Source organism: Crinia signifera, chromosome 12 (genome assembly GCF_055691185.1).
Source record: "Crinia signifera chromosome 12, ASM5569118v1, whole genome shotgun sequence".
Classification (NCBI taxonomy): Eukaryota; Metazoa; Chordata; class Amphibia; order Anura; family Myobatrachidae; genus Crinia; species Crinia signifera.
The window spans coordinates 13,828,137-13,844,118 of record NC_139228.1 but is presented as its reverse complement, the minus strand read 5'-3'; the positions used below and the strand labels follow the sequence as shown (position 1 = coordinate 13,844,118).

Here is a 15,982-nt window from a genome sequence, read left to right as displayed (position 1 = left end):
CTACAGCTCATGTAGAGAACACTGTACATTGTAGGATATCGGCAGTGGCCCCAGCACAGAACGCTGTACATTGTAGGATATAGGCAGTGGCCCCAGCTCAGAACGCTGTACATTGTAGGATATAGGCAGTGGCCCCAGCACAGAACGCTGTACATTGTAGGATATAGGCAGTGGCCCCAGCACAGAACGCTGTACATTGTAGGATATAGGCAGTGGCCCCAGCACAGAACGCTGTACATTGTAGGATATAGGCAGTGGCCTCAGCACAGAACGCTGTACATTGTAGGATATAGGCAGTGGCCTCAGCACAGAACGCTGTACATTGTAGGATATCGGCAGTGGCCCCAGCACAGAACACTGTACATTGTAGGATATAGGCACTGGCCGCAGCACAGAATGCTGTACATTGTGGGATATCGGCAGTGGCCCCAACACAGAACGCTGTACATTGTAGGATATAGCCACTGGCCCCAGCACAGAACACTGTACATTGTATATTGTAGGATATAGGCAGTGGCCCCAGCAGCCCTGTCCATATCGGCGCTGCTATCTATATGACAGCAGGCCGAATGTATGAACGGTCAGCATCGCATGGCATCAGGCTGGCGAAGCCCTATCTAAACAGCAGGGACAGCGCTGTCCCTGCTGTCAGCTGTGGGCTGCGCTGGGGATCTCGCGTGAGTAGCGAGATCCCGCGCATGCCCAGTGCGGCCGGCCGAGGGACAGCGCATCAGTGTAAACTGATGCGCTATCTCCAGGAGGGGACATCGCCGGAGGGGGGAGTTAGCGCTCCCCCGCTTCGGCAGACAAGATGTTAATACATCTTGTCGATGTCCCTTCCTGCTTCGCCTCGCTAATGAGGCGAAGCAGGAAGTATTATAGCGGCGCGATAAGCGCTGCTGTAATACATCTGCCCCTGTATGCCATATACAATGGTGTACAATTTGAAATTGTATAAGATCGGGTCCCATTGCATCGCATCTCATCTCATCGCATACCATATTAAGCCTTATGCTATGCAATGCGATGGGCGCCGTGATAATACACAAGTACCCATAGATTTACTACAATATTGTTTTAGTGAATATGGGGCAGATTTATTAAGCTTGGAGAAGAGATAAACGGGAGATAAAGCAGAGAAAAGGTAAAAGGAGATAAAGCACCAGCCAATCAACTCCCAACTGTCTTTTTCAAACACAGCTGATTGGCCGGTGCTTTATCTCCTTTTACCTTTTCTCTGCTTTATCTCCAGTTTCTCTCTTCTCCAAGCTTAATAAATCTGCCCCATGAGAGACATCACACTAGACAAGTATTAGCACACCATTTACAGGAAACCTATTACATGATGTGGTCAGTCCAGGAGAAGAGGGCTGGCTGCAGTTGTTGGTATGAACTATAAATATTAGTATTTTCTGACCATATTTACAGTTTGGTGGTTAACACATTGGCTGAGCATTCCTCATTAGCTACAAACAGGAAGCCGTGTTAATTATATGTAGTGTCTTCACGGCAACCACAGGCAGGTACTTATTTTTAAAATAACTTTGAAGTATTGCATTATAAAGTTACACATGGCAAAACTGTTGAGGGTGTTGTATCAATTTTAATTAAATAAAAGTTTCCAACTGATATTCTCGCTGAGAGCAAAAGGGTGTTCCAGCACGTCCCAATCGCTTCACAGAATAGTGGTGGTATAGACAACATGACATTTTAAATAACCTTTTAAAGCTTTTCGTTAGACCCAACTTACAAGTTGACTTTTATTGCCTACTAGGTGATTTATCGCGCCCTACAGGCGCTCTTCACACCGTCGTAAGGAGCTCCGCCCATTAACCTGCGAACACCTTTATTGCGTGAAATATGATTTGTATTATGCTGTGGGTGTGGGAATGGGGGTGGTGTGGGTGAGGGAGGGATGGGTTTGTGGGTACTGCAGGTGTGGTGTTGCCGCGGTTGGGTGCAGGGGTACTGCGGGTTGAGGAGGTCTGGGTGCAGGGGTGCTGTGGATGGGTGCATTAGTATCACGGGTGGGAGAGTGGCATGTGCTGGGTTGCCGAAGGTGGGGGGAGGGTGTCCGGTGGTGCGGATGGAGTTTCAGGTGCCGGGGAGGGGTGAGGTTGGCGTGAGTGAGTGAGGGATGGGGTCTTGGCGTGCTGTGGATGGGGGAAAGGCCAGTGTGCCGTGAGTGGGGAAGGGGGCAGTGTGGGTGTACTGTGGGTGGGAGAGGGGTGGTTGTGGTGTTTTTGCAAGTGGATGTGGGGGTGCTGTGGGTGGTGGAGGGGCAGGTGCGGTGTGTTGTGGGTGGTTGTGGTGTGGGTGGGTGAGGGTCAGGTGTGAGTGCCATTTGGGGGTGGTGTGGGGCAGTGGTAGCAATAATTAAGATGCATGCGTATACTGAAAACACGGCATGCTTGTGTCTGATGCCACAACTGTGCCCTGTGTACAAAAATCCAGGAATCTGGGGTGAGATTGGGCAGCGACAGGTGCAAGTTTTGATACCGTCACTGGAATGTGCATGCCCCATGTAGAAGTGCCAGTTTATTGGATTTGGACCCATGTGTGGATTTCTCATCTGGAAGAAAGCTGCACGTTACAGTTATAGTGCGTTAAGTGTACTGGTAATTGTATCACATGTGGGAGCACTATGTTGTGATATGTATACCTATCACAAACAAACAAGCTTATATTTTATACAATTACAGTTATCATACACCTAAATATACAATAAACAAAATGGATAGAAAAACTAATTTATTGTCGCTACATTAGAAAAATTGCAACACATCATTTTCTAAATACTGACACAGCTTTGCAAACAATTTGAATAATTATTATTGCATGTATGCCAAGTCCAGGACCTTGATGATAGAGATTGTTATGCTATTATTGCATGCATTGTGTATGTTTTATACAGTCATTTTTTATTATTTTTTATTTTCCATTTTATTTGCATTGTATTTTATATTTGTGTACAGGATATTAAATAAATATTTTCCTAGCTATAATATTTATTTCCCAATTTTACAACATACAGTACATTCATTTATGCTTTTTGTTGTATTAATCCAAATGTATTACATATCAGTGCTGTCAGTGGCGTAACTAAGTTTTGGGCGCCCCCCCCCGCCGTTAGGGGGGGCGCCCCCCCCCCGCCGCCCATGCAAACCCCCCCCCAATCCCCTGCAGCCTTACCTATCGCGCTGGTCCCGGCGGCTCCATTCTTCTTCTGCTGAGGACCACCACAAAATGGCCGCCCCCATACAGCAGACAGTTTCAGAGAACTGTCTGCTATATGGGGGCGGCCATTTTGTGGTGGTCCTCAGCAGAAGAACGGAGCCGCCGGGACCAGCGAGATAGGTAAGTCTGCGGGGGATTGGGGGGGTGTAACTATAGCACCGCAGCCCCCGGCGCCCCCACATGCACAGCGCCCCCCGCGGTGGCGGGGGCTGTGGGGCTATAGTTACGCCGCTGAGTGCTGTAAATCTAATCTGTATGAATTCCAAATTGATGATGTCACACACCAATAAAGGAGTTGTTAAAAATGAGAGAAAATATAGATGTCATGGGAACGATTTGTTTTCCTACTATGGAGGTTAAAATGTATATAGGAGAGGCCAACATTTATCCAACAGTGCACCAACATGAACAATGTAATTAAGTCAGGGGTGGGACTTCTCAGAAATTGGATGTGGCATCATGGGAAAGGGGATTTGACATTTGTGTATTGGGCATAGTGTGGATGTTAATAGACGTTACCGGAATTTGTCTTTATAATTGAGAAATATTAAGGGAAATGTATCGAATTTATCGTTGTTCTTCAGGTTGTCCCATTGGTCAAGCAGCACGCCCCACAGAACGATCCAGAGAACAACCAGCAGGCGTGTGTGATCATAGGTACACACTGAGCACATGGCTCACATTCGCTTTGGAGCCATATATCGCCCGATTAATTGCCAATTGATAGTCAGGGATTTACTACAGCAACTATTAAAAGGGGAAACACATGAATGAAAATATTGTATTTAATGAAAATATAAGTATTAAGCTGCACATATACGCAACACAAAGACAATGTGCAAAGTGTATTTTTGTTTTTATGGAAGAACAGCTGCTATCTCATCAGATGTACATATAATATTGTCATCCGTCCTAGAACTACTTTCTGCCCGTGGTTAGCTGGTTCAAATTCAGTTTTGAATACACAATCTCATCCTAAAAACAAAAATGAAAAAAAAAAAAATTAATCAAACTCTAGCTAAAAAATGCCTGTGTTTTCTGCCTCCACTACTGATATTCCGGTTTAGGTATAACCAGGGCTATTTTTGTGCAGGCTCCAGCAGGAACTGAGGCCCTTATTCTAGTTCACTGTTTCTGACAAAATATTCCTCAGATGGACAAAACCGTGTGCACTGCAGGTGAGGCAGGTGTAAAACCCCACCCAAATCTAATTATCTCTGCACAAGTAACACCTGCCCCACCTGCAGTGCACATGGTTTTGTCCATCTGAGGAATATTTTGTCAGAAACAGTGAACTAGAATAAGGGCCACAGTTCCTGCTGGAGCCTGCACAAAAATAGCCCTGGGTATAACTGACAAATGCTGGCACAACAGAGGGATGTCCCAGGTTGGGAAAATCAACCCCAGGTTTTTGAATGCTGTCATCATGCACAGTACAACACCTCTTCCCTGTATATTGAAAGCAATTCCCTTGGACTCTTCGCCTTGCAAAAGCTGAACAAGCGAAACGTGCGTTGTTGTTTCCACTTCACATTCTTGTGCAGTGGAAACAACAACAACACACGTTTCGCTTGTTCAGCTTTTGCAAGGGAATTATGCAAAATATACCATTCAGGACATTGCATTAGACTGTAACTTCAAGTACAAGTTGTACAAATGAAAAAACACTTTTACCATATACTCTCTTTCGGGATTGTTACCCTACCCAGTACTATCACATTTGGCACATTATGTACATGCAAATATGTTTACCTCAGCGCCAGAATCAAGGCCCCTGGAACTTCGAGTTTTAGTACCTGAAATATAGAAAAATATAGAATTGATATATTAATACATAGATCATGATACTTTGTGGTTATGGACATGGTTGGATCCAAATAGGGGAGACAGGGGCAGAGATTAACATTGTGGAGTGTGCATCAGCATTTCATTTTTCAGTCTGTAATATCACAGGTAGGTGCTGATTGGCTGGCTGTTTATCATTCTCCACTTTATCACTTTTTGAAGCTTGATACATCTGGCCCGTAATGATAAGAGCACCAGCGGTTCCCTGTAATTTTTGGATCTGTAAATTTGTCTGTGCGACACGTGGGGATCTCTGCCGCACCAGGATTTGTGTTTGTTACCTGTTTGTCTGTAAACCCAGATGAGATGAGCAGACAGAGTTATCAGCAGCAGCAGCAAAATCACGGTCACAACAGGTATCCAGAATCTCTGACAATCAGAAGTAAATTCCTTGGGATCACCTATGTGATGAAACAGAACATTATGCTGCAGAACATGTTCAGATTGTCATGGGAATATTGGGGCTAATTCTAATTTGGGAGCAAATAGCGGGAACAAGCAAGTACGTTTGCACTGGACACTGCAAGGGGTGCAAAAAATACAAAATAAATAAATTTTATATATATATATATATATAATTATTATATGCGGAATAAACACTGACTGCTTTTTGCATGCATAAAGAACCATTGAGCGTTCCCCAGTGCATGGATTGGATCCTGTAACTCAGGCATGTCCAACCTCGGCCATCCAGCTGTTTTGAAACTACAAGTCCCATCATGCCTTGCCACAGTTTTGCTATTAGGTAATGCTAAAACTATTACAAGGCATGCTGGGATGTGTAGTTTCACAACAGCTGGATACCCAAGGTTGGACATGCCTGCTGTAGATCATTTGTGCAAGAATGTATGATATATAGGAATTGGATGCATCGGGGTACATCGCCGATGCACCCGCAATGTATTGCATCCGATCTTCCTTGAACTCCCCCAGCAACTCCCCAGGATTTATTTACAATTTATTGCATGTTAACAATGGCACGTCAAGTGCCATATCGTATGTAGCCCTCCTGGGAGGCTCCCAGGGCAGAGGACGGGAGATCGGGTCTGACTTGTCCCTGAGACAAGTCGGACCTGTGTATGGGGGCTTTCAGTTTTACACTGCAATTTATATCTGAGTTTGGATATGCCCCACCCAAGTCTAATCTGTGTGCACATGTTACATCTACCGGTACTTGTGTATTTTGGAGGCGCCCATCGCATCGCATACCATAACGCATGCGATGGTATGCGATGCGACGCAATTTCGTTGGTTAGTGTACGATGGCATACAATTTTCAAATTGTATGCCATTGTACATGGCATACAATGCCATACGATGCGATGCGATGCGATTAAACATTGTATAACCACCCTAATGGGTGCTTATACAATGTTAAGCACCCTAATGGATGCTTACAATGTTAAATGCACCCCCACGCCACCCCCCCACTGTGAACCCGAAGCGTGGCGAGCGCAGCGAGCCCGCGAGGGGCGGCGGTACGCGTCCTACGACCTTTTCATACCTCCACTATCCACGTAGGCGTGGAGTTGAGAATAGATTAGTGTGGCGAGCGCAGCGAGCCACCGAGCCCGAAGCATGGCGAGCGCAGCGAGCCCCGCGAGGGGATGCGGATACCTGTGAAGCCCGCGAAGGGACACGTTTACCTGTGAAGGTATCCGCTGCGCTCGCCACACTAATCTATTCTGAACTCCACGCCGACGTGGATAGTGGGGGTATGAAAAGGTCGTAGGACGCGTACCGCCGCCCCTCGCGGGCTCGTTGCGCTCGCCGCGCTTCGGGTTCACGTTTATAGTGGAGGGGTGGCGTGGGGGTGCTTATACGATTTTTTATCGTATAGGGGGTCAAAATCGCGTCGCATCGCATACATGGCATGCGATGCGATACATTCATCGTACGATGCTGAAATTGGGCGCCGCCAAAATACACAAGTACCCATCTGCCCCACTGGAGTGCAGCACCGTTTTATCAAGGCGCACTCGTTTTTGCTTATTTTACATTGTATTATCTTCCTATAAAAACTGTCCTTGCTTTAAATGTAATGCCTTTACAATTGACTATATATTGCATGTAGGTATTCTGGTAATTTACCACTGGGTGGCAGCGTTGTATTTGTGTCTTCTGCAATAAGTACACGAATTTCCATGCATACTCTATGACCGTGATTCCCAAACCTTTTTGATTCTCGACACTGTAGAGTATCAGAATTTTTTTAATAGCACCCCAAGGCCAATAAGTTTTTTTATTGAGTTATCTTTTTTTTTTTTATAAGAGGTCATGTGGCATTGCCAGCAGTTCACAGAGTGATGGCCATGCCTTCAAAGTTACAGGAAACGGAGGCGTGGTTAGTGATCATGAAGCCATGCCCCTTTTGTGAGGACACACCCCTTTTCATTGTAGAACTGTTGGGAGGTATGTCTAAGGCAGAGGTTCCAAAACTTGGGTTTCTATGTACTAAGCCTTGGAGGGAGCTGAAGTGGAGAGAGATAAAGTACCAGACAATCTTAATAGCCTGTTATATGGCAGTTAGGAGCTTAGATGCTACATTATCTCTGTCCAAGGCTTAGTGCAGGTATTCACAACCTCAGTCCTCAGGGCACACTAACAGTGCAGGTTTTAGGGATATCCAAGTTTCAGCATAGATTGTTAAATAGCATATAAAGTACTAATTGGGTCACCTGTGCTCAAGCCTGGATATCAATCAAACCTGGGCTGTTATGGATGAAAGGGAGATAATTTATTTGATGGTCACTGGCCATTGAATGGTTTCTCTCCCCTCCGGAAATAAAAGTCAGTCTGAATCAACTTTTATTTCCACCACTGATGGCCGAAGACATCATGTGACATAAGCCGCCCGCCCCGAGCAGGGAACGCCACGCCTGCATTCCCAGGGGAATGGCCAACAGGGGGACTGCGCATGTGTAGACCACCTACCATCAGAACGGGGCTGAATTTGCCCTTTTCGGAGCAAACTTGAATTACCCCCTAAATGATACATTACACCCTCTGTATATACTGCACAACCTAGTGGCTGATGGTGTGATATTTACAATACATCATGTAATCCCATTGGACGTGTAGCACACACACAGGCCAACTCAGTGCGGGGGAGGGGGGTGCAGGTACACACTGAGCAACGCTACCGATACAGATTTCTGATCCGCTGCGGAACAATATACAGTATAATCCTGTTAATCACCTGGTTTGGGAACCACTGCTCTAAGGACTCAACACTAATGACACTTTGGATCTGCAACCTTATAACCCCATATTACAAAATGCGTCCCTTCCCATGATGCATTGTTACCTCTCTCTGGTGATTTCCAGTGGACGCTGACAGGAGTGGAATTAAACCAGATGTCACAGGTCACGTCAACCCCGTGGTCCCAGGCGTCTCTGCGAAGTGAGATGAGGCTCAGGAAGGTCCAAGTCCCATCTGGTTTCTCCGTAGAGACCATTCTGCTCCTGTTATGTTCCACAGACACCTTCCAGGTCACATGGACTGTGTGCACGGCCCCATGTACCACACAGGCCAGAGGGACAGGGGTGTTAGGAGGAGGAGTTCGGGCAGGAACCAGGAGATGGACTGAGCTGCTGGGTGCTGAGCTGTCTGGGGACATCAGATGGTGGCAGTGTAACATCTGCTATACAGAGCTAGTTACATCTATGCTGGATACCTACAATAGCTTTATCACCATGCTCTCTCATTTGAACATTTTGCTGTGTGTACCCTGTGATGTCCTGTGCGTGTGTACCGGTGAAGTTGTATACATTAGAGTTTCCCAAACACGGGTCTTAAGGCACCCAATGGTCTAGGGTTTAGGTATAGCACTCAGACCCTACTGCTCCTGGCAGAGAGGAGGGGGCCCGGCTGAGGAAGCTGCACATGGCCCTCCTCTTCTCTTAAGACGCCCCTGCAACCTGTTCATATAAGTGTACCCGTTGACTATCACATTATAGTCTTCTTCACCCTCCTGCTTCCCCGCATCTACCACTCTGACCACCTGTCTTCAGATCCCCTCTCACTGGCTCACTATACTCACACCTCATGTTACCGGTTTCTCTCCCCATTCCCTGTAGATTGTAAAGTCCAGGTAGCTTGGTCCTCCTACTGTACCTCCTCTTCTCACAGCCGACTTCTCTGGCACTCCAGCTACACTCTACGTCCCTACGTCTATGCCCCCATAGGCCTTTGCACCTTATCAGTGGCTCTTAGCTTGGCCCACGCATATGGATACAGGTCTCAGTCTACACTAAAGACTTATAATGCTCCCCATGGTTCCGTAAATGTATTGAGATTGTGTAGTGTCCAATTGTTACTTGCTTACTGCAGTGTGCTGGCTACTGTACTGTTCTGTGTTACCTTCTGCTGTACGGCACTGTGTACCACACTTAGTATAATGATTATAGAGATATTTTTAATGGTGTAAAAGAGTAGAAGTGTGTAATCGGTGGTCCTCCAAGTCCCCATGAACTACGAGTTTCTAACTTTGGAAGCTCTGAAAGCGAGATCTGTTTGTTGTGCAGGAGCCTGGATGGATCATTTGGTCTACTACAAGTTGTTAGACAAGCATTAGGTCGACACCACTAGGTCGACATGGCTTAAGGTCGACATGAGTTAAGGTCTACATGCACAAAGGGTTAGGTCGACGGGGTAATTATATCGACATGGGTAAGGTCGACATGGTCATTAAGTCGACAGTGAAAATGTCTACATGTTTTTTTTTTTTTTTACCCTTATGTCGACACAGTCAACATAAACAGTAAAACATACCTCCGCGTCCGCTCTCCATGCTTCGGGCACACTATTTTCTTCTCCCACCACGACCTAGTGGATGGTAGGGCATGAAATACCACCTGTCGGCACATGTCGGCTCAAATAACAGTAAAAAAATGACCTAATGACCCTGTCGACCTAGCCCGTGTCGACCTAATGACCCTGTCAACATAACCCATATCGGCCTAAAGTCAACCTACTTGGTGGTGACCCAATGACCGTATCCCACAACAGGGATCACTCGTGGTCTGGCTCAGACTTTGCCTGATTGCCCTGTGGCCTATCGCTATGTCACACATGGACTCCCCAATCTCATTACTCTTGTGCAATATTTAATATATGAAAACATTATTCTTTGTCTTACCTGCAACAATCAGAGTGGTCCCATTACCAAATTGTCGTGGCCCATTAGAAAGTGAATTGCTACAATAATACACTCCAGAATCATTAACCTGTACATTGTATATCTGCAGGTCAGCTGTGTACTCCGTATGGCTACAGGCATATTTGTATGTATCATTTTTTACACAAGATCTAACACACAGAGGAGCTTCTCCTGATCTCCAGCTCCTTCTGTACCAGGTCACCTGGGTTCCACCCTCTAGATTGTCAGTAGATACACAACTGATAACTGCAGTGCTATTTACACCCGCAGACACAGTGCCCTGAGGCTGGTGCAGAGCCGGATGGGTGACAATCACTGCAAAATAAAACATCAGGGTTACAAAAAATATTCTAATGACTTGTCTTATGGTGTATACTGTAGCATTGTGAACGTCATTCAGAGGTGGACGTAGACCCAAGTGTGGGGTTTTTAGCTGCAACAGAGAAAGCCATGTCCTCTCCCGGATTCCTGCCCATCGGCTCTTGTTACCTACACATAGAGGCCAGGGTAGATGTGGTATGGGGGTCCGACAGTTGGGTTCAGAGGGTCAGTAGATGACATCAGAATCCCGACTGCTGGTACACAGACACAGGGGCAAGTGCAAAGAAGCCCCTTGTAGGCTCGGTGGCTCACTGTTCTCGCCACAGGTTATATTCTCCCTCTATTGGGGTCATGGACCCCATGAGGGACAATAGCCCCTGTAAGTCAGGAACCTGGCTGTCAGCCATTTAACAGTCATAATTCCGACGTCGGTCTACTGACCATCAAAGGGTCATCCAGCACTTATCCAGAGCATATATACAGCTGGCAGCAAGCTTTGTATTCAATTCAGATGAAGCAGCTCTCATTTGAGCTGCTCCTGGCGATTGAATCGCCATCTTCCGCCCTTCGCCATCCCACAGAAGGGAGCTTGCACGCGCCATTCTGTCGGAGCCCGCCGCCACCCTCCACCGGCTCCCCGCTGCTCCCCGCAGCCCCCACTAACCTTACCCGTCTCCCTGAAGCAGAGACGGGCACGGAATCTGCTCACTGCCGCCGTGCTGATAGGGACATAATAACGCGTGAGACGCTCAAGTGTCCCGGTCAGATGGAGCACCTGACTGCCAGCCTGCGCCAGCTCAGGGGATCTGGTGATTCTTCAGGCTGGTTGGAAGACGCTCCATCTGTATGTAGAAAAACCTTTTCCCCAGCAGCACGTCTGCTTAGTCACCAATAGCATCTAACTAGGAATGCAGTGATACTGTCGGTGGTGTCACCAAGGGGATGCGGGGATTGTGGGACACACGCAGGTGTCACCCACCTAAATCCCGGCTCCTCCTCAGTGACAGGAGCCAGGTGCTGCACCATGACATTCCATGCTGCACCAGGCACCTGTTACTGTGTAGGAGCCGGCAGTCCGGAGTAAAGAAAATTTCGATAAAAATATGTTTTTTTCCATTTTGAGAACAAACTTGTCCTGCGATCAAGTCGGAGTTAGGCTTAGTGTCTAGTTATGACTGGTTTGAAACATTTGGACATTATAAATATTATCCTGTAATTTTGCTAAAATACCTCTTTGGTCAGTTCATTGGGATGGCCATAAACTCCAGAGTATAGGTCACTGGGTGGACCAACCAAAGGGCAACATGCATTGGGTCAACCACTGAAGGTCGATATGGCTTAGGTTGACACCTGAAATAGGTCAACATACCTAAATGTGACATAGATGGAATGTGGACACAAGCATTAGGTCAACAGTGGCTAGGTCGACGTGGGATTTTCTCTTTTTTTAGTCCTAAATGTCAACATGGTCGACATGGACATGGCATTGGTGCATTGCATCCCCTCAGCTCCGGGCACACTATTCTGTTCTCCCTCCATGCCCTTGTGGACTGTAGGGTATGACATACCGCCTGTCGGCACATGTAAGCTCAAAAAATAGATATGAAAAATCCACGTTGACCGTTTGAATGTCGATTTGTGAGTTCTGTTAAGCAAAACTGACTAATTTATAGTCCCATAACAAACGAATTTACTAATTTATAGTCTCATAACACACAAGCCAATTATAAAGGGCACCAATGCAAGTGCACAAATGTAGATATTGTATATACTTTGTTTGAATATTTTGAATTACTTTGCTGACCAATGATTATAATCCTTATCTCATTTAATTGAGACAAAACTATAATGCCAATTGGTGAAGGCATTAAGGATTTATGACTGTCAGCCTTACATAGTATTGGTGCATATGTGCATTATTGGCAGTGATACACACATATGATTTCATTGCACCAATCCTTGATACCAGCCCCACTATAATTGTCCATAAATAATTCGCAAATAGAGGCAAATGTTCTTATTAAATTTCTGTGCAGCGCAAATTAAATTAGATTGATATACTATATATCTTTAATACAAAATAAACTTTTTTGCATTATAGGATTTCAAAGCACATATAATAAATAAATTAAAAAATGATATTAAAAAATGATATAAAACAATAAAAATAGATTTTTCACTTGGCATAGAAAAAATTACATAAAAAACTTTTTTGAGCAGCTTAGCAATTGTAGATTGGGGATTAAGAGTGCACCCCACCCGAGTTTCTTTTTTCTTCTTTTGTTTATAATCTTCGACATTAGGCATGCTGACCTATTTCAAACTCCTATAAAAGTTGGTCACATTTTCCACTCCTGCAAGTGCGACAAATCCTCATAGTTGTTTATTGACCTATATGTTACTGTACTAAGATGCTAATTACTAAACACTATATTATGTATATATTTTGTTTCCGATGGTTAAGTCCGGTATATGCAATTCTTAGGTATCCTTAGGTAATCTGCTCTCAATTCATAGTTGAAAGGGTTTAACCCTTTGAGTGCCAATGTTGCCGTGAGCAATGCTCCAACTACAGTATGACTTCTAAAAATGTCAGCGTCCCTCACAGCGACTGTTCTTCTAGTATAAATAAATACAAATACGGCCAAGTCAGTTCATACGGCCAAGTCAGGTGATACGGCCAAGTCAGGTGATACGGCCAAGTCAGAAGTTTAGTTAACTATTGCACCCAAAAGAAAGAACATTCGCTGTGAGTGACGCTGACATCTTTAGGGGATATTTTAAGGATCCCTCACAGCAACGATGGCACTCAAAAGGTTAATAAAAAAAAGTTCCTTACAGCTGTACCGTTATGAGCAGAATGACAGGTATGTACTAATGGACAATGATGAAATAGACTACACGAGAATAAAGATTTTTACTTTTTTTTTTTATAAAACTTTTTAAAAAAATCATAAACCTACTATTACACACAATTTATATTACTAGAAAGACTCCGACTGGAGCGCAATACATCGATTATTATTCTATCTCTTTTCATTAAGTGTGTCGTTATATGTGTCGGCATTTTCATTGCATTCATTGTTTGGATGATCCAATACTGATATTAATAAGAATTGTGCGTACTAGTAGGTTTAGGATTTTTTTTTTCTTGTTAATTTTTTCTTAAAAAAAAAAAAACCCCATCATTATTCTATCGCAGGCCATTTCATTATTGTCTGTCTGTCCCGTTGGATGTGGTTGAGTATCCACGTCTTAATACTGCTTGAATAAAGGACTTGTGTAAATATATTGGGGCTTCTAAAACCTGGATTTGTAAGCAGACGGCCACATCTTGGTTTAGTTATCTACTAAGCCACGGAGATTAAATAGAAGCCACTCAGCTGATATAACTGTCATTTTTCAAACACAGCATGTAACATGGCAGTTAGGAGCTGAACGGGCGGTAATTTATCTCCGTTCACTTTATCGCTCTGCTCAAGGCTTAGTACATAGACTTCATAGTGCTATATACTCTACTTGCGTGTATCAAATATATATATATATATATATATATATATATATATATATACTGTATATGTCACACAGTTAAAGTAAATAGGTATATATTGTGTGACTCAACATTTATAAGAAAACAAAAATAAGGCATTTTTAAAACAGTACTGGTTATTTCTAAATAAAAACATATATAATATATAACATATATAAGATTCCCCCTGTTAGTCTGAGCAGTGCTGTGTAGGTAGTCAGCTAGCATTACCTGGGGTGATCACTGAGAGTACACAGGTGTAACACTGACTGACTGATAGAGGAATAGGTTCTTACCTTCTGGAAGCAGGAGAAAGATGAGCAGGTACATATCTGTCTCCCAGTGATACTGTATAATACATCACACTCCTTCTTCAGTCCTGTACGTCTATCCCAGAGACAGCCAACTGTACAGGGGCGTATCCCCGCCTTCTGTGCATGAAATACGTCACCAGCCTTACCAGTCTGTATCTGCAGTGATGTGACCCCATAATAAGCTGATGTTACTCAGAAGGTCAGAACGGAGTCTGGCTATAGTCCACTACAAACTGTTGGAAAATGATGCATTTATTTTGTTTATCAAGTTTATTTAGAAATATATATTTATTCTATTTAATCCAAGTCATTTAACCCTTTTAGTGCCAACATATGTGAGAGATGCTCAAAATATCCCTTAAAAATGCCAAAATTGCTCATATTTGTTATATAAATTCAAATAAAAAATGTTGTGTAAAAAAAGATTATAATATCCCATATACAGTAAGGTAACATTACAATTCATAATGATGGATAAAAATGGGCCTTATTCTAGTTCACTCTTTCTGACAAAATCCTTCTTAGATGGACAAAACCATGTGCACTGCAGGGGGGCAGATGTAAAATGTGCAGAGAGAATTAGATTTGGGTGAGTTATTTTGTTTCTGTGCAGGGAAAATACTGGCTGCTTTATTTTTACATTGCACCATAGATCTCACTTTGAAGTAAAACCCCACCCAAATCTAATTCTCTCTGCACATGTTACATCTGCCCCACCTGCGGTGCACATGGTTTTGTCCATCTAAGAAGGTTTCTGTCAGAAAGAGTGAACTAGAATAAGGCCCAATGTTTGCTTGGCAATTTTCACACCTATTTTGACAAATTCACTTGGCGCTCAAAGGGTTACGAAGGTGTTTCACTAAATAATGTAACAAGAACTTTCCTTGTGTAAATGTGTTCAATTTGTACGTGTATGATCCACACTATGGCCATGCTAATAATAATAATTATTTTATTTATATAGTGCTCTTTCTCCAAAAAGAATCAAGGCGCTTAACAGATGGAATGGATGTAATACAGTACAGGAACAGAGAGGTACCGGAAAGTTTTTCATAAATGATACTTAATGGAATTATGGAAAAGCTTGAGTAAACAGGAAAGTCTGGAGTATGTTTTTGGGCCTCTTGGACTGTACGGGGAAGTTCCATCGAGTCTAAGCCACATACAGTACTCCCCCATACTTGAGAATTGGTCCCAGCAATACATACGGTTACCACCTAGTCCGGGAATGCCACTCTTCCGGGCACGGTCTTAATTACCAGAGTAATCCGGGATGGATAGAGGAGATAAATGCCAAGCACCTGAAGCCAGGACGTGTCTGCTGCAAATTGCCTTCCTCAGTGGTGGAAAGAGATGGCAATCACTCTGTGCCAGGTCGGGGCTCTAGGATGGATGGTCCAGGTCATTCCAGTGGTATAACCGCTCATCTTGAATGTCCTGCTGGCAGGACTACAGGCAGTGCACCAAACCCAAAGCTGGTTTTGTGATGGGACCTTATCGCTATACACCCGGAAGTGGTAGATTAATGTTTTCTGCCCTTTCGACTCAGAAATCTGATCACATTACACCCCTCA

The 15,982-nt window shown here is 44.2% G+C and overlaps 1 protein-coding gene across 1 annotated transcript; it reads right to left on the bottom strand.

The window, feature by feature from the left end:
* Positions 1-3,469: 3,469 nt before the first annotated feature.
* LOC146049840 (immunoglobulin lambda-1 light chain-like) lies at positions 3,470-14,566 on the bottom strand. The gene is made up of 6 exons (XM_083166484.1): positions 14,391-14,566; positions 10,224-10,559; positions 8,390-8,692; positions 5,364-5,483; positions 4,990-5,033; positions 3,470-4,212 (listed from the first exon to the last, which is right to left on the bottom strand). The coding sequence occupies exons 1-6, from the start codon at positions 14,422-14,424 to the stop codon at positions 4,156-4,158; spliced, it is 894 nt and encodes a 297-aa protein (XP_083022610.1). The 5' UTR covers positions 14,425-14,566; the 3' UTR covers positions 3,470-4,155.
* Positions 14,567-15,982: the final 1,416 nt, after the last annotated feature.